General features: G+C 42.8%; 1 protein-coding gene across 1 annotated transcript in view; it reads right to left on the bottom strand.

The window, feature by feature from the left end:
* LOC143038854 (neurobeachin-like) overlaps positions 1 to 19,315 on the bottom strand; it is a 153,220-nt gene that overhangs the window by 21,643 nt on the left and 112,262 nt on the right. Inside the window, exons 2-7 of the mRNA XM_076208478.1 lie at positions 15,110 to 15,227; positions 7,248 to 7,466; positions 5,685 to 5,797; positions 1,295 to 1,435; positions 908 to 1,027; positions 542 to 694 (exon numbers count right to left, since the gene is read on the bottom strand). Of these exons, the coding sequence (XP_076064593.1) occupies positions 542 to 694; positions 908 to 1,027; positions 1,295 to 1,435; positions 5,685 to 5,797; positions 7,248 to 7,466; positions 15,110 to 15,227 (864 nt within the window). The remainder of the gene's footprint in view (positions 1 to 541; positions 695 to 907; positions 1,028 to 1,294; positions 1,436 to 5,684; positions 5,798 to 7,247; positions 7,467 to 15,109; positions 15,228 to 19,315) is intronic.

Genomic DNA, 19,315 nt, shown 5'->3' on the forward strand with positions numbered 1-19,315 from the left:
ATTTGCACCCAAGTATCTAAAACTATCCACTTCCTCCAGTCGCTCTCCCTTAATGCTCACTTCCAGACTACTGCCACTTTCACCCCTTGTACATCTCATCACCTTACTTTTACCCACATTTATCTTCAGCTTTCTTCTATCACACACTCTCCCAAACTCTGTCAGCAACTTCCTCAATCCCTCCTCCGATCCTGACGCAACAGTTGGCTCACCTCCCACTTTTCTCCATTTTCTTTAACCATCTCCAATCCCTGACCCACTACCCTTGCATTTACCTCTCTCACTACCCCATCCATGTATAAGTTGAACAGCCAGGGTGACATAATGCATCCTTGATGAAGTCCCACCTTTACCTCAAACCACTCACTCTCTCCATTTCTAATCCTGACACAAGCTCTACTACTCTCATAAAAACTCTTGACAGCTCCTAGAAGCTTTCCTCCTATCCCGTATATCCGCAAAACCTCCCACAGTGCCTTTCTGTCTACCCTGTTTTAAGCTAAGAAACGATATTACTTGAAGGCAAAGCAAAAATACTGACCATCCTGTTGATTCTGACAAACTCTTCAGGTGAAGAGGCCCAAGGTGGCAGTACAGTGTCATCTACAGGTCCATCATCTTCCGTTATGCCCAACTTGTAGCGGTTCCAGTTAACAAACATCTCAGGTAAGTAGTAAAACTCTGGGATCAGTTCCTGTGGAAAACACAAGTCATCAGACACTAAACCTAGATATGATAAACAACCAATCTACTTTGCTACCATTTCTTGTGCATTCATTTGACCTATTCATAACAATGATGCTCTTTATAAATATTTTATTCTGACTAATGCCATACCATTCTAATCAACTTATGACAAAATCTCATGTTCACAAAAATGTCAATCTGAGTCTCTTTGTTAGCTTACCTTTACATCAGAAGTATCCCTTTGGCAATTCTTCCATGATGAGGCTACAGAAGAGAACATACGATTCGGGTGATCGAATTTGCCTCCTTGCAGAGCCAGGAACATTGTTGTGAAGGGTTCCTGCCAAAAAAAAAAAAAGAATAAATCAAATAAGATAGAAATTAAAAAGATGAATAAAAAATACAAAAACAAATACATAAAATATAACACAAGGATGCAGAGGGAGCCTAGGATATCATCATTCATCCCTGTCAATCCCCAAAAAATCTCAAAACCTTCAGTTACCCTATACCAGAGGACACAAAACAACTTTTGTCAGGTTCACACAAACCACACAAAACTTGAAATTTGCCCACCAGGTGGAAGCTCATACAGTGAACCACTTACAAGCCTAATAAGCCAGTTGAGTGTGAAGGCTGAGGTGGAGTAATGGGTGCCATAGTGGAAGGGTGGAATCTGGTCGTGCTCCCAAGTGCTGTACCGCTCCTCGAAGAAGGCCCGCCGAGATGGGTTCAGCGCACCAATGGGCTGCAAAAAAAATATATATAACATTACATATATCAATGGTTTTTTTTCCCCTTACAAGGGAGGTAGCCTTATGTAATATTAAATTTGTATATGTACAAGTATATTCCCCCAGTAAAAGGAGTAAGGGAAATACTGCTACCATATTCCTATATGTATCATAGGTAAGTAGGTCAGGTGGAGTGATGGGACTTGGGATTCCCCAGTCTGCATTTTTATCCTATGAAAAGGCAAGGTATCCAAGGAACTGGGAGAATTCCAACCAAGAGTCTAGTAATTGGGTCATTAGATGTGTATAGATGTGGTACTGATGAGAGTAAAAGGAAGAGAATGGTGATATCTTTGTGAAAAGAAAGATGGATGTGTCACTAATGGAAGTATATTCCCCTTGCAGTTCGAGGTGAGGGGAATACTGCCACCTTCTTCCTATATGTATCATAGGTAAGTAAGTCTGGTGGAGTGATGGGACTCAGGATTCCCCAGCCAGCATTTTTTTCCCTATGAAAAGTCAAGACATACAAGGGGCTGGGAGAACTCCAACGAAAAGCCTAATAACTGTGACATTCACTTCAGAATGAGTCAAATTGTTGCTCGCAGCATTGGCTGCCATATGTATGATTCATCACACTACTTGCATTATAAAATATAAAGTCATTGCTGTATTACTCATTCTCTTTTACTCTGAGTAATAATAAACACAGAAAACGTGATCAAACCAGTTCACAGAATCCGAGGGTAACTCATGTACAAGTACAAAAAAATATTTATATAATCAAGATGCCAGTGCCAGTATCCTTGTGTACCCACTTGCGCCTCATGATGCCTATGTGGGCATCATACTGAAGTGGTTCAATGTATATGAATGAGGTATTGATTAGGGAAAAAGGAAGAAATTAGTGGAATCTTTGTGAGAAAAAAGATGAATGTGTCAGTAATGTGTGATATAAAACTGAAAGGGAAGTACAAGGTGCTGATGGAAAAATACTAATGAAAATGAAGGTGGTAGAGGGAAGATAGGTAGAGTATTTCAGGGATATGTTGAATGATTGAAGCTCGCTGGCTGAGCGGGTTAGGGTGTCGTTACTTGCAGCGAAGGTCGAGGTGAGGGCAGTTCGAATCCTGCCACCAGCAAAGTTGAACTAAGGGCACAGTTCATTAAATTCCAGGCCACAAAGCCCTCCATGAGGGGCACCGTCCTAGCCTACCGATAGGGGGGAGTGTGTGACATTAAACCATATATATATATATATATATATATATATTATATATATATATATATATATATATATATATATATATATATATATATTATATATATATATATATAAAGTTGAATGACAGGGAGGGATTGACTCTTGCAGTGGGAGATGCCAGGAAAATGACTGTGGTGAAATAGGAAAATAATAGGACTATAGGAAAAGAGGAGATACAAAATGCATTGAAAGAGATGAAAGGTGGTAAAGTACCTGGGATAGATGGTTGTCATGATGAGTTTCTGACAAAAGGGGAAGTAATTATAGTGGAATGATTAAAGAAATTGTTTAATGTGTGCCTGAAGAAAGAAAGTGCTCTGGCAGCATGGAGGAGTATATATATAGTTCCAGTATATATGGAAAAAAGGCATAAATATGAATGTACTACTTTTAGGTGGATCAGTCTGTTAAATGTACTTGCTAAGGCATATGGGTATGTGCTGAGAGGATTAGGGAGGGAACAGAATGGAAATAAGCGTACATGCTTTTTTGTGTTATCCTCGGCAATTTTCAATTATTATTTCGAACTATGTGTTCTTGTCATTATCTGCACTTCAAGTATATTTATTCTTTGCCAAATAAATTTATCATTATTATTATTATTATTATAATTGGGGAAGAATAAAGTGGGTTTAGGAAAAGAAGAGACTGCATTGATCAAATTTTTGTGGTAAGGCAGATATGTGATAAGATTTTGCCAAATGGTAAGAAGGACATTTTGTTTTTTTTGTGGATTTGGAAGAGGTGTATGACACTGTTGACTGAGAGGCATTATGGGATATGCAAAAGATGTACGGGACAGGGGGTAGTCTGTTAAAGGTGGTCACATATTTTTACATGACCAGAAGAACTTAGTGTCATGGTAGGGAATGAAGAGAGGAAGCAGTTTCAGGTGAAGATGGGGTTGCACCAAGGTTATGCAATGTCAAAATGGTTCTTCAACATAAATGTGAATGGGGTTGCGAGGTAGGCAAATAAGGTGTTAGGTAGTGGCTTAGAGCTGGTAAAATAAAGTGGAGGGATGTGGAAGGAGGGGCATTATGCAACATTAAATATTGTATCTTGCGACACTGCTTTTGACCCAGGGCAGTGGACAAGGTGCAGGGATGACCCGTCATCCAGGAGGTGCTAAGATAAGAGGGAGGGTGGAGGGGTGTGGAGTGTATTCAGGGATGGAATGGATGGGAATGATTTTATGCGTTTTCCTTTTTGGCTACCTCCCTTGTAAGGGGGAAAAAGCCTTGGTATATGTATGTATGTATATATACACTGATTATGCCAAATTACTCAAGAGAGTAAGAACAGAAGAAGATTGCATATCGCTACAAGAAGACCTAGACAAAATATGGGAATGGAGTAGGAAAAGTGAGATGACCTTCAACATCAAAAAATGTAGCATAATGGAACATGAGGGGACGTCCTAGGATGAGATGGATGGATGGGGTGAAGGGGGCTTTGGGGAAGAGGGGAGTGTTTGTTGAGGAAGGACAGGAGAGGACAGAAGACAGGGGTGAATGGAGAATGGTTGTATATGGATGATGTTGTGATGCATGAGGTGGAATGGGTGGGGGGATGGGGGGTGAGGTAGTATGTGTGAGCAAAATTTGACACAGCCCAAGGGGATTTCTCCCCGTCTTCTCCTTTTATGCATGGGGGGATGGAGAGGGAGGGTTGCCAATTTAATGAAGCGGCCTTGCTGTGGATGTGCTGTGCCTTGCAACGCTGCCTCTGACCCAGGGCAGTGGACAAGGTGCAGGGATGACCCGTCATCCAGGAGGTGCTAAGATAAGAGGGAGGGTGGAGGGGAGTGGAGTGTATTTAGGGATGGAATGGGTGGGAATGATTTTATGCCTTTTTCTTTTTGGCTACCTCCCTTGTAAGGGGGAAAAAGCCTTGGTGTGTGTGTATATATATATATATATATATATACTGTATATATATATATATATATATATATATATATATATATATATATATATATATATATATATATATATATGCAATTTTTCAAGTAAAGAAGAAAAGGTAAAAGGTGGAGAGTGATAATGGAAGAGGTGACATTAAGAGGAAAATGGGCAGAGTATTTTAGGGAATTGCTAAATGTGAAGGAGGATAGGGAGGGAAAGGTGGTTGCAGTGGGAAGCACTAAGAAAATGACCGTGATGTGTGAGGAAAATGGGGGAGAATTAAGGAAAGATAAGGTGAAACCGGTTATTAAAATAATGAGAACAGGAGCAGGCAAGACACCTGGGTTAGATGGGTGTCACTAAACCTCACCCAGGTCAGAGTCGAATATATCTCAGATATTGTTTAAGTCATACATTTTCATGCCCTCGGATAAGGGTTCAATATCTCGGATTGTCAACTAAGATATACGGGGTTTCTATGATTTTTTTTCATCATCTCGCCATCCATGTGCACTAAACCCCACCTAAGTGGGGGCTTAATGTCTTGAGTATCAGATAAGTCACATACTTTTGTCCAGTGAACAATGCCTTTTTTTTCATTTTGTGTGGAATAAAAGGTGTACAATGCCATTTTAGTGGTTTTGTGTCTGAAATATGGTGGGGTAATAACTTAGACTTTCCCTTGATAACTCAACTTCTCTGTATTATGGAAAAATCTACAAATAACTGTTTTTATCGTTTCTTTCTTCTCTATTTTCCACACTTTCTTCTATGTGTATTTTTCTCTTGTGAGTAGTGCCACAAACATACAACTGAGTGTGAAAGGTTGCATGGTGGACACGCTTTCAACAAGATTCAGTTGTTAAAAGGGTATTCACAGACTTTGCCTCTTGCAGGGGGTTATAAGAGCGTAACTCCCACACAAAATGAGGAATTACTGTAGTTTAAAAAAAATCACATTCTAAAAAAAATTCCAATGTTTTGGAAAATCAAAAGTTTCATCACTTTTTTGGTCCCAAAGGTGCCAAAAAACAGGACTTCTACCAAAGCCAAAGCTCAGCTCAACTAAAGAGTGACTCTTATCCTACATACCTTTGACAGGTCCCTGTAGTTGGACGGCTGTGACAAATCGAGCTCTGGACTCTCGTAGTTGGTGAGGACCCAGGGGAACACTGGGTACTGGTTCAAATCATTGTACGTTCGCCCTGGACAATGGGAAATTAGAAATTTTAGTGTAAGATATATGTAATGCAAATGTACACATGTTACATATTGCCAGCATCATAAAGAATGTGCTGAAGTAATTTTTCCAACTTTTCTGGAAACTGAAAAAAGTCCTCAATTTTCTGTTTCACAAATGTACATAACACTATTCCTTATATAATTCTAACCTACTCAGACACTAGATATGACATTGCCCACTGTACCATTAGGAGCACCAGACAATGAAGAATTGATTTATGCAAAAATCCATATGTACATACATGCATTATACCTTCCTAAGGTTCCTGTTTGATCAAAACCATACAGGGTCAAAAGCCGACCCCTTTCCCAATTGGAAAAAAACACCTAGCACTGCATTGAGAACACAAGCATGAAGACCATTAGTTTTACAAAACTACTGATCAATCCAATGCCTCAAATATGTCTCTTGAAGATCTGCGGCCCCCATGAATCCGGCCACGGTTACTGGGAAAATTATACATTGTCTGAACCGGGTGTGTTGAACAGTGTCAAATAATGTGTTCGGTTTCTTCAGGTCTGCTATTAACCAATTAACACCCATTAAAAAAACTTCATATATCATTCTGTATGTCCTAGGTATGAAAACGAGTTTTAATACCATCAGTGGATTCAATAATTTAGTTTTCATAGGCTGCAACTTTTACAGTAAATATGGAAGTTTTAATACTATCACAGAAACTTCCCTTTCCAAACTAATAACATTTTCTGGTTTCAAAAATGTAAGGCATGATGGGATAATGGGATTAATAATGAGGTTAATTACATTCATCAGGCGGGTTCGCCCGTCCAAAACCGAAAAAACTCCCTCAGGCGGGTTCTCCCGTCCAAAACCGAAAAAACTCCATCGGGCGGGTTCTCCCGTCCAAAACCGAAAAAAAAAACTCCATCGGGCGGGTTCTCCCGTCCAAAACCGAAAAAAAATTCCATCAGGCGGGTTCTCCCGTCCAAAACCGAAAAAAAACTCCATCAGGCGGGTTCTCCCGTCCAAAACCGAAAAAAAAACTCCATCGGGCGGGTTCTCCCGTCCAAAACCGAAAAAAAAACTCCATCGGGCGGGTTCTCCCGTCCAAAACCGAAAAAAACTCCCTCAGGCGGGTTCTCCCGTCCAAAACCGAAAAAACTCCATCGGGCGGGTTCTCCCGTCCAAAACCGAAAAAAAATTCATCGGGCGGGTTCTCCCGTCCAAAACCGAAAAAAACTCCATCGGGCGGGTTTTCCCGTCCAAAACCGAAAAAAAACTCCATCGGGCGGGTTCTCCCGTCCAAAACCGAAAAAAACCCATCAAGCGGGTTCTCCCGTCCAAAACCGAAAAAAAAACTCCATCGGGCGGGTTCTCCCGCCCAAAACCGAAAAAAAACTCCATCGGGCGGGTTCTCCCGTCCAAAACCGAAAAAGAAACTCCTTCCTTACCAGCTATCGTGTTGAGAAACATGAGATATTCAAAGTTTGAAATCTCCCGCCTCTGCCACTTCTGCGTCATGTTCGAGGCCCTGAAGAGTTGTCTCGGCGACATCATCGATGCCCTGCGCGTCTGCGGGATCCCATACTTGATGCCCACCCCCACTCGCGGTAGAGCCTTCACCACCCGCTTCACGGTCGTCTGATCCGGCAGCGCGAAGAACACCGAAGCTGCAAAAGAAAACAAAGTTTATATGGACCGAAGAATACGGAATCTGGGAACTTACGAGTACTTCAGGACTAAAAGTAACTAACCTTGGGTATATACAAATTTTCAACCTTACAGAAAACAGGGACATCGTGGAACTCGAAGGAAATGGAAATTGGTATGGTAACGTGCTGAAGAAAACAAATTTTATATGGATCGAAGAATACGGAATCTGGGAACTTACGAGTACTTCAGGACCAAAAGTAACTAAGCTTGGGTATGTACAAATTTTCAACCTTACAGAAAACAGGGACATCGTGGAACTTGAAGGAAATGGAAATTGGTATGGTAACGTGCTGATTAACAAAATGGGGGTGGGGAAAACAGGTTATGGAATCAAAGAAAACACGTCTGATGGAAATGTGGGACCAAACAAATACAATAGAAATAAATAAATAAATTTTAAACTGCGATAAAATGAGGTTGAAAAAGCGATGTTAATGTGTCTATATACATACAAAGGCCTCAATTCTCCTTTTATTGTGAATGACTGAGTCAAATCATACGTTTATCTTGTCTCTGAGAGAGAGAGAGAGAGGGGGGGGAGGGGAAGGGAAGTGAACGAAAGGGAGCTTTCTAGTTCATTCGATCCGTCCCTCTCTCACCCCCAAACCTCCTCTCCATCACCTCTTTCTTCTTCTTCTCCTCCCCCTCCTCTTCCTCCTCCACCCAGAAGCCCTCGGATCCCTTGGCGAGGGATCTGCGTACGCTTTTCACGACATCCAAGGGCGCTATCCTTGACCCAGCCACCTATTTACCATCACATGATTTACTGAGGCTTAATGATCTTCTATCATGTTGCTTCCTTTTCACAATTTCCCACATTTAAGTACCATACCCATGTTCTTTACACAGAGAGTACCCGCGAAATACGTTCAAGGATCCTTCAATTAGCTACTCTAAACATGCACTAGACACTTAAGTGCAACGTCACTGCCACTAATATACTCCCTACCACCGCAAAATCCTGACTGAAACCCTACCCCAAAGGATAAATACAAAAATAAAAGAATAAAACCACAGGGATTAAAATATGCGAATAAAGGCGCCCATGCGGGGCAGTCCTGGAATTCGGACGTTCCAGCGAATCCTCTTCGGATGTCCAGCACGACGTGGCCCTGAAGTCCCAAGACCGGTCCGACCTAAGATCTCCAACTTTCACTTGATCACATGTGGAGGAGGTGGAGACGTGGGGGTGATGCGGGTGGATAGCCCAGGGAGAGAACATACGAACATGAGAATGGAGGAGACTGCATGAGACCATAAGGCCTACACTATAGAGTTCCATTTCCATCACCACCTATCATTCCCATGCATAAAGTTATCTAACCTTCTCATAAAACAAGGAGGTTATATGGAGGACACATGTAAAGCTGTATACAAGGTCGTGCATATGAATAAACGCATATAAACTGTTCCAGACGCGCGCGCGCGCACGCACGCACACACACACACACACACACACACACAGGCACATAAACACACACCAAGGAAATGACTTTATACAGGACTGTAGCAGTGTCGTTGAGTTGGAAATCACAAATGTAGAAGCTGGCTAGATGGGATCTCAGACTGGATGCTTAAAGTACTTGCCATAACCAATATCCCACTTCAACGCAGTGGGAAGTGAGAAACCCCAGAGAGGTCAAGCCCTGTCACCTACAGCAAGTTTTTTTTTTTTTTTTTTTTTTTTTTAAGGCTGATGCTTGGGTTACCTCCTCTCCTGGCCAGGGCTATTGGGAACCAACGCCACATAGTCTGTAGCAGGTCCCGGGGATCGAACTGACGACCACCTGCTCACGAGTTCGACACGGTATCTAGGCTACCGCATGGAACGCAGAAGCCAATTGACGAACAAGATTCATAACCTAGTTGTACATTCAGAAGAAGCGTTAGTGCCACAGGACCGGGAGAGAACTAACGTGGCACCAATTCACAGAGAGATGAGGACCCACTGAACTACAAACCGGTGTCCTTGAGCAGTATGAGAGCAAAATGAGTGAGGAAATTGTAAAAAGATGAATTAAAAAGAAATGAAGGGGAAGAGCATTTTGGCAGTTTCAGTTTTCAGTTTCAGACCGGGACCTTGGAATCCTTAATCCGCTTCTGATTCAAACATGCAGCGGTCGTGTGGTCTCTACACAAAAGGGGTAAAAACAAGATCAAAATCAAAGGTTAATGACCAAACTGGTTCTTAGCCTTGCAGATAAAACGTACCAGAAGAGGCTAGAAGCAAGCACTGGACTTGGAATACTAAAGGAAGAAAAAGAGGTGACAGGACGGCGGTGGTTAGGTCACTGGGACAAAGAAGGTAGGGTGATCTAATAAAAGTACTGAAATGGGGCAAGGGCTTTAACAAAGGTGATGCGGGCAGGGTCATCATATTAGGACAACAGGGCAGGACTCGCAGTGATGGATCTGAATTGGATAAGTTTAGGTTTCAGATGGAAATAGTCGAGAGCTGGTTTACCAACAAAGTTGTTAACGAATGGAATAGAATTGGTAACCATGTAGTGATCAATGAAACAATTGTCTGTTGTAAAATAAGATTTGATAACTTTATGGATGGGATGCCAGGCAGTAAGGACCATGAGACTGCCTAGTGTAGGCCTTATGGTCTCTTGCGGTCTCCTCATGGGTTTGGGTCGGTAGGGCGTCCAGAGACCACGTATCTGTATGAAAACCTATTCCCCAGTATCAGACACACAGCGCTTTCCGTACATGCAGATGCGTCACGTCACCTCCTGAACTTGGAATGACCTGGAACACGGTACAACCCGAGCTACGAGCACACACGAAATTAAAACGAGGTATGGCAGATTGTGATAAAAGAGGCTGGATTCCATGAGCACAGTTCATCTCCTGTTAAATACAATTTGATAAATGCAATTAGGTACACACGCCTGCGCACAATGTGTGTATATGCAGTATATATATATATAAATATATATATATATATACATATATATATACATATATATATAATATATATATATATATATATATATATACATACACACACACCTGAAGTGAATCGCTAGTAACAGCGAGAATCATACAAATGGTTTGGCATCAATCTAGGCCTCGGTTTGATCCCCGATGCGACTGTCAAAAATATTGTCTATATATATATATATATATATATATATATATATATATATATATATATATATATATATATATATATAGATTATATATATATATATATGTATGTATATATGTATAAATGTATATATGTATATATACACTGTGCATGTGGATATTTACTCAACTAGCACCTAATCTAGGCTGAAACCATGAGAAAATGGTCTCCCAGGGTTAACAAAGAGAAGGTGAACGCGGAAAAAAGGGCGTTGTAGGTGTTCCCCTTTAAGTAAATCCGCCATCTCGTGCAGGCAAAAGGCACCTCTCTCTCTCCCTCTCTCTGTCTCTCTCTCTCTCTCCCTCTCTCTCTAAGCTCTTGGATCTCTTCTCGGGGAGTCTGCGGACTCTTACATTACGTGGACGGATCGAATCGAGGTAAAGAACCTCTCGTTCTCTTTATCTCACATTAAAAAAAATCACACACACAAACACAAACACACACATACACACACACACACACAAACACACAAGTATCTATCACACAGAGTGGTAGATACTTGGAACAAATTGGACAAAGAAACAGTGTGTGCAAACACTATTTAAGATTTTAAGAAAAACTTGATGCTGAGAGATACAAAGACGGGTCCCTACGAGCATAGCTCCCTTCCCGTATAATACAACTAGGTAAATACACACACATACAAGCAGGTTGAAGAATGCCAAATAATACAGTTCAGGTACAGTTGCACTAATCAGTGTAATAGCCTGGATGAGTTGTCAAAAAACGGACGAACCTGAAGCGAGGTCGGACCAATGGAGACAAAGACGGGACCTCACGAGAGAAGCTCTTTTCCTGTATACTACAATTAGGTAAACACGCACGCATATATGCACATAAACATACGCAAACACACACGAACACACGTGGGCGGGGAGTTGTGTGTGTGTGTGTGTGTGTGTGTGTGTGTGTGTGTGTGTGTGTGTGTGTGTGTGTGTGTGTGTGTGTGTGTGTGTGTGTGTGTGTGTGTGTGTGTGTGTGTGTGTGTGTGTGTGTGTGTGTGTGTGTAAGGTCACGGCATTAACCATAGATTGGTCATACATGAGCTCTGAGCTCTCTTCCGGGAGGGAAATAGCTGTCGATCACGAGTCCAACACGTGATCCAAGACCATGGTGAATCACACAATATAACCTCGCATACCAACACCCACAGACAACACTGTTGACGCAGTCAAGCGCCAGCGAGCGCGCGCGTGCGCGCAAACAATGTGAGAGGGGAGAGGGAGGGAGGGAGGGAGGAAGGGGAGAGAGCGAAAGACAGATAGATAGATAGATAGATAGATAGAGAGAGAGAGAGAGAGGGGGGGAGACATAAATACGGGCGCGCGCACGAACACACGCACACACACAGGGAGAGGGAGAGGGAGGGAGAGAGCGAGAGATATACACATTGTGTATATATATATATATTATATATATATTATTGTCCAAAATGTTCCGGACACTTTGAATTTCGTATTAAAGTACTAATATCGTCCTTGAGAGTTAAGACCAGATTTCATTATTTAGTGTGAAGACCTTGTTTATTAAAAACAGCTTGACATGTTTTGACACAGGAATGAACTAACTTGTGGCACTTTCCAACAGATATCTGGTGCCATTCAACTTGAAGAACATCCCAAAGTCACTCTACCGTTTTAGGGTTTCTCGCTTTTTGCTCTTCTACAAAGTATCTTCCAGACATTTTCGATAGGATTCAGGTCCGGGGTCTGCGCAGGCCAGTCTAGAACTTCGATTTCTTGGTCAGATAAGAATGACTTCACCAACTTTGCCGTGTGGCATTTTCGACAGGATTCAGGCCTGGGGTCTGCGCAGGCCAGTCTAGAACTTCGATTTCTTGGTCAGAATGACTTCACCAGCTTTGCTGTGTGGCATTTTCGATAGGATTCAGGTCCGGGGTCTGTGCAGGCCATTCTAGAACCTCGATTTATCGGTCAGATATGAGTAACTTCACCAGCTTTGCTGTGTGGCATTTTCGATAGGATTCAGGTCCGGGGTCTGAGCAAGCCAGTCTAGAACCTCGATTTTTGGTCAGATAAGAATGACTTCACCAGCTTTGCTGTGTGGCATTTTCGATAGGATTCAGGTCTGGGGTCTGCGCAGGCCAGTCAAAAACCTCGATTTCTTGGTCAGAACAGAATGACTTCACCAGCTTTGCCGTGTGGCATTTTTGATAGGATTCAGGTCCGGGGTCTGCGCAGGCCAGTCTAGAATCTCGATTTCTTGGTCAGATAAGAATGACTTCACCATCTTTGCTGTGTGGCAGAGAGCATTATCCTACATAAATACTGCAGGTTGAGAAGCAGCAGCGCGTAGATAAGACGCGACATGTTGACGCAGTGATTCCTTGTTACACCTGAGCATTCACTTAGCCCTGCAAGCGAATAAGTGAACCAGTGCCCTCTGCTGAAATTATGCCCCAAACCATGACGCTCCCGCCACCGAATGTTACACTGCTCTTGATGTAATTTTTTTATACCTTTTCACCTGCCTTGCGACGAACAAATCTTTTGCCATCCGAGCCAAACAAATTAAACTTTGATATGTCACTAAAGTGAGCTAAGGTCCACTGGTCCTTAGAACGTGCTCCGTTGCGAATCTTAGACGGTATTTTCTGTTCTTTGCACCTTTGACCGAAGGTGTGCGAGCGTGCAAATCTTCTTTCTTAAGACGACGTGACACACTTTGCCTAGACACATCTCCTATAGTCTCACTGATCTCACGGAAATTTGCTGAAGCTGTCGCAAAGCGATCCTTCCTCACGATGCGACAAATGGCTCGATTTTGATTTACCGTCGTTTTTCTCGGCATACGGGATTAAAGAGAGGCATGAGAAATACTGTTGAAGCTTCCTATATTAACACGTTCGAAAATCCCAATGATAGGGGAGGTTTCCTATCTTTATCGAAGCTAGCAAGCAAATTGATAATAAATACAATTGGGAAGCACGCGCCTGGTAGGAAAAGGTTTTGTTTGTTTGTTTATTACTATTTGCTCGATTTTCATTTATTATTAGTCATCTGTCAATTTATTATTATCTACTATTTACCTGCTTGTTTATTATTCAACTATACCTATGCATTTATTTATTCTATTTATTATTATTTATATTATTATATTTTTTTATCTATTTTTCTTTTATTTATTCATCAATATAATTTTTCCGCATCCGACCTAGTTATGGACCAAAAGGTCTCCTGTCGTCAAACTCCTTTGTAATCCTTTGAAATCACCAGAGAGCCAGCGGGATGACCTGTCCGAGTTTCCAACTTCGAGTGTATACTGTAAGTGTAAGGTTCAAGCTATTTGTAGGCAGCTTACTGAAGGAGACGGAGTCGGTGAAAACGTATATAAGCAATAAAGGAGTTCCAACCCATCTTCGCTTTTTCTTCCTCCATCCACACTCTCATATATATATATACATATACATATATATATATAGAGAGAGAGAAGAGACAAAAGGTGGGAGAGAAATGGAGAAACAGAAGGGGAAAGAGAAGGGGGGAGAAAAGAAGAGAGGATAGAAAAGAAGATACAGGAGGAAATCACAAAAAATTATGTGTGTGTGTGTGTGTGTGTGTGTGTGTGTGTGTGTGTGTGTGTGTGTGTGTGTGTGTGTGTGTGTGTGTGCGCGCGCGCGCGTACGTGCATGGGGATGGGAAAAAGTCACTGCTTGCGCAGATCCCCTTTGTACGCCTTGGGTTGGCGATTTGGTAGCTGGCCAGAAGGAGAGTGACGATCATGTTGTGTGTATAAAATAGCCTTTCTAGTTCATCGAAGACAGTGGTGTTGAATGAGACTACCTCTTCTTTTATATTATTTTCATTTGTGCTTTTGCTTTGATTTCTAATTTATGAATTTGAGTAGTTTTAGTATACAGTGTGGAGGACTGCCAGAGTGATAGGTACAACTTGGCCACTGGGCTCAGCCTCAAACTCTGACTCCTCTCTGCTTGTGGACTAAGTCGTCCTTAGTATTTATGGTTGGCTTACTTCATTTTCTGTATATAGTGTGTTGACCAATGGCATATAGGGCTAAAAGTCCTACGACACGCCCCCTCGGGACATCTGACCCCAGCCGAATAGGGCCTTGGGTCAGCGGGGTCATGCTCCTCTTGAGTAGGGACTCACGCGCGCGATGCTAACAACATCGCCAGCAGTACAACGTGGTGATGTTTGGGAAGTTGTAATGTCATAACACATTTGTAAATGTACACTTTAAACCCACTATCGAAGAAATAATATCAGAAGTAGAGGAAGTCCGTATATTTCGACTACTATCTGTAGTCCTCTTCATCTGAAGAGGACTACAGATAGTGGTCGAAATATACATATCTCCTCTACTTCTGATATTATTTCTCCGATAGTGGGTTTCAAGTGGTATGTTTCGTCATCAAATCAGTCACCACGTACACATTCAGAGAGTGAGCTTACTGGGGTCGAGGACGACCAAGACACAACTTACTTCTGGAGGCGAGGAAAATCTCGAGGGCAGTATTCTGGAGGAGGTACCGCCGGGAGAAGATGGCCCGGACCTCACTGAAGTGCCACTTGCCATGGACATGCTCGCAGTACTTGACCACCTGGAAAGAGAGAAAGAGAGTATGAGTGCCGGTGGGCGATCAGACCGCTGGACATCCATCCCCATATATCCTTCGTTGCTGTGCTTGTTCGCGACTTACTAAATACCTTTGCGGCTACACGCCGCCACTGCTGTAGTGTCCCTATATTGCACATACAGGTAAACGTCGACTTACGATGGCCGCGACTTACGATTGTTCGACTTTACGATGACGACGACGACGACGACGACATGTACCTTTATTGTAAATAAATTTGTTAATCTTCATCAAATCATTGTATACATCTATTATAATCAATACAGTATATTGTAAATATTGTACCACATTCAAGGATGGCCATCGTATTGTGGAATCTATTTGTACATAACATTATTTGCATACTTTGTACAGAACATTAATGTATTCATCGTATATTATGTATGTCATGGCGGACGGGCAAAGCAAATACAAGTCCAAAGAGAATCTGATTTAATCTGATCCATTTCTCATGGAATACATCATGCATCATGTAGTAGGAACACCTCTACTACCCCTTCTTCTCCATGGGTGCCTGTGACTTTGTCCATCCGAGGGAAACCCACGGTACCGCTCAAAATGGCTCCCTCAAGCTGTCTACGGGCTATTTCACTCAGCCGGGAGGAGTCCTCACCCGAGACCGGGTTGTTACAGAACAGAATTTGATCTGTTTGAGGATTCTAGTCAAGGTTACGCCTGCAGATATTAATCGGCAAAGACAAACCTCAACGTCGTGCGGAATTAAGCGACTGTCTCGACTTAATCATCATCTCGCTTCATCCTATACAGGGTAAGTACAGGATTCGACAAAATGTTTGGATTTTTTTTTCTTTTAGGGTATCTACCAAGGTGAATGAAATCATCCCCGGTTTAGGCAGGAGGAAAAGATGACCACACAACTGAAAAGGAGAACCTGAAAATAAAAGAAAACCGCAAAGGTGACTAGAATTGCCCGGCGGCAGTTGTCCGTTGCAGTAAGACGGGGAGAAAATAATGGGTTATTACACTGGGCCATTTTTCCTTCGACTGTTGGAGCAGATTTCCAGTCCGCAGCTATCGGGAATGAATCTGATAATGCTGAAGGAAAATAATTTTCCTCCAGCATAATATCAATCGACATTCTGTGTATTTCTATTGAGAAAACAAAACAGTTGGCGATAGTGATTTGACGGCGGAAAATGTGTTGGAGGTGGGCGGTACCGTCGATGAATCGGAGGTCGGAGGAAAAATAGCCCAGTGTGATAACCCATTATCCCCCACGTCTTCTTGCAACGGACAACTGCCCAGGCAGTCTGTGTATAAAGGGCCAAGGTGACAGCTCATCGACAGCAACTCGACGACCTCTGGTGAGCGTTCAGGTAAGGGACTGTAAATGGTCACCTTGTGTATACACACACACACACACACACACACACACACACACACACACACACACACACACACGACTCGGTGGCGCGGTTGGTAGAGTCCCTGACTGTCACTACGGCGGTCCGGGTTCGAATCCTGTCCAGGGCTGAAATAATTTCAGTATCGCTGCGCTTCGAGTCGTTATTCCAACTCTCGTGGGCGGGGAGTTGGGTGCGTGTAAGTGTAAAGTCACAGCATTACCCATAGATCGGTCATACGAGCTCTGAGCTCTCTTCCGGGAGGGAAATAGCTGTCGGTCACGAGTCCAACACGTGTTCCAAAGACCAAGGTGAAAGTGAATCACACACACACACACACACACGCGCACAGTTTTCCCCATAGAGTGATGGATGTATGGAACAAACTGGACGAAATGATAGTATGTGCAAAAACTATACACGAATTTAAGAACAATTTAGATACTGTGAGATATAGAGACGGGACACCACGGGCATAACTTCCCTTTCCATAAGATACAACTAGGTAAATGCACACGCACACACACACACGATTTGTTAGTGTAGTGGTTAGCGTCACGGGCTATCACGTGGGACGTTAAAAAAATCACAACATTGTAAGCCGTTACTGCCACCTAGAGGGAAGATTCAAAATTATCTTGGATCATGTGTTGGACTCGTGATCGATAGCTATTACCCTCCCGGATGAGAGCTTAGAACTCGGATATGCCCGTTCTGTGAGTAATGCTGTGACCTTACACGTGCATGTGCGCACGTGTACACACACACACACACACACACACACAATTCCTTCCCCATGAAAGTTGGAGTGCCGGCTCGCAGTACAGCGATGCTGGAATTATTTCAGCTCTAGGGGGGTTACCGGTTGGGAACGGTACCACTGCGCCATCGAGATGGATTTGTGATATAGTATGTAAAAGATCAAAGTGTTACCCAGATATCGGACTTGAGTTCTGAATTCTCATTCAGCAGGATACAAGCCGTCAATCACAAACCTAGCACGTGATCCAAGGTGGAACAATACATGAATTGTATGATAACTGGAAAACAAGGAGATTATAGACCAGTTTGGAAACATACACGAATTTGGAGATGGGTAGGACACAGGAGATAGTGAGAGAGATGCTCCTCTGTTGTATGCTACATTTAGGCAGATACAATGACTTAAATGTGCGCATAGGCGGGCAGGCAATAGAACAAAATGAAGCAGTTGCAGTTCCAACCAAGGTTCATCTGTCTGAGAGTGGCCGCCCTGGGGTGGTCCCTTGTAGCTGGGGAACGCCGCGAGAAAGAAAGAGAGATAGAGAGATAGAGATAGAGAGAGAGAGAGAGAGAGAGAGAGAGAGAGAGAGAGAGAGAGAGAGAGAGAGAGAGAGAGAGAGAGAGAGAGAGAGAGAGAGAGAGAGAGACAGAGGAGAGAGAGAGAGAGAGAGACCATCCCATGATCAAGGGCAACAGGAAAATGGGAATGGGAAGAAAGAGAGGAAAATGGAAGAAGGGGACAGGAGGAGAAAGAAAAAGGGAAGAAGGCAAGACGGGAGGTGGGGAAGAGGGAGAGGGAGGTGGGGGGAAGAGTTTTTTTTTGGGGGGGAGAGGGAGGAGAGAAAGGAAGAAGTGGTGGAGGGGTGAGGGGGAGAGGAAGGTAATGAAGATTCGAGGGGGAAGGGAAGAGAGGTGAGGGAAAGGAGAAAATGGAAGGGGGAAAATCAGAGAGGGGAAAGAAAGAAATGGGGGAAATGGGAAGAGGGCAAAGGAAGGAGGGGAGAGGGGAGAGGGGAGGGGGAGGGGGAGGGAGGAAAGGGGAAGGGGGAAAGAGGAAGGGGAATCATCCAGGCGGAAGTAATCTATGCATTAAACAGTGTCGGTGCACATTTATGAAAATGTGTAAGCACGCGTGCACGGATGAATAATACATGGTGGATTTCATGAATGAATGCGGATGTTGAAGACCCGTTGTGGGTAGACAACAACAACAACTATCCACGAACAAAGTAGACAACAACAACAACTATCCATGAACAAAGTAGACAACAACAACTACCCACGAACAAAGTTGACAACAACAACTACCCACGAATAAAGTAGACAACAACAACTATCCACGAACAAAGTAGACAACAACAACTACCCTCGAACAAAGTAGACAACAACAACAACAACTATCCACGAACAAAGTAGACAACAACTATCCACGAACAAAGTAGACAACAACAACAACTATCCACGAACAAAGTAGACAACAACAACAACTACCCACGAACAAAGTAGACAACAACAACAACTATCCACGAATAAAGTAGACAACAACAACTATCCACGAAGTAAACAACAACAACTACCCACGAACAAAGTAGACAAAAACAACTATCCACGAACAAAGTAGACAACAACAACAACTACCCACGAACAATGTAGACAACAACTACCCACGAACAATGTAAACAACAACTACCCACCCACGAACAGACAAAGTAGACATGAAGAAGTGGACTTTCAATTCTCGCATTGGTCATCTCCTTTCAACTCTCTCTTGGAGTTGATGAACATAAGAACATACGAATGGAGGAGACTGCAAGAGACCATAAGGCCTACACTGGGCAGTTCCACGTCCCTTGCCACTTGTCATCTCTATGCGTAAAGTTATCTAATCTTTTCTTAAGACAACCGATAGTTTCAGCGTTCACTACT

Source organism: Oratosquilla oratoria, chromosome 25 (genome assembly GCF_046742065.1).
Source record: "Oratosquilla oratoria isolate Oo_2021 chromosome 25, ASM4674206v1, whole genome shotgun sequence".
NCBI lineage: Eukaryota > Metazoa > Arthropoda > Malacostraca > Stomatopoda > Squillidae > Oratosquilla > Oratosquilla oratoria.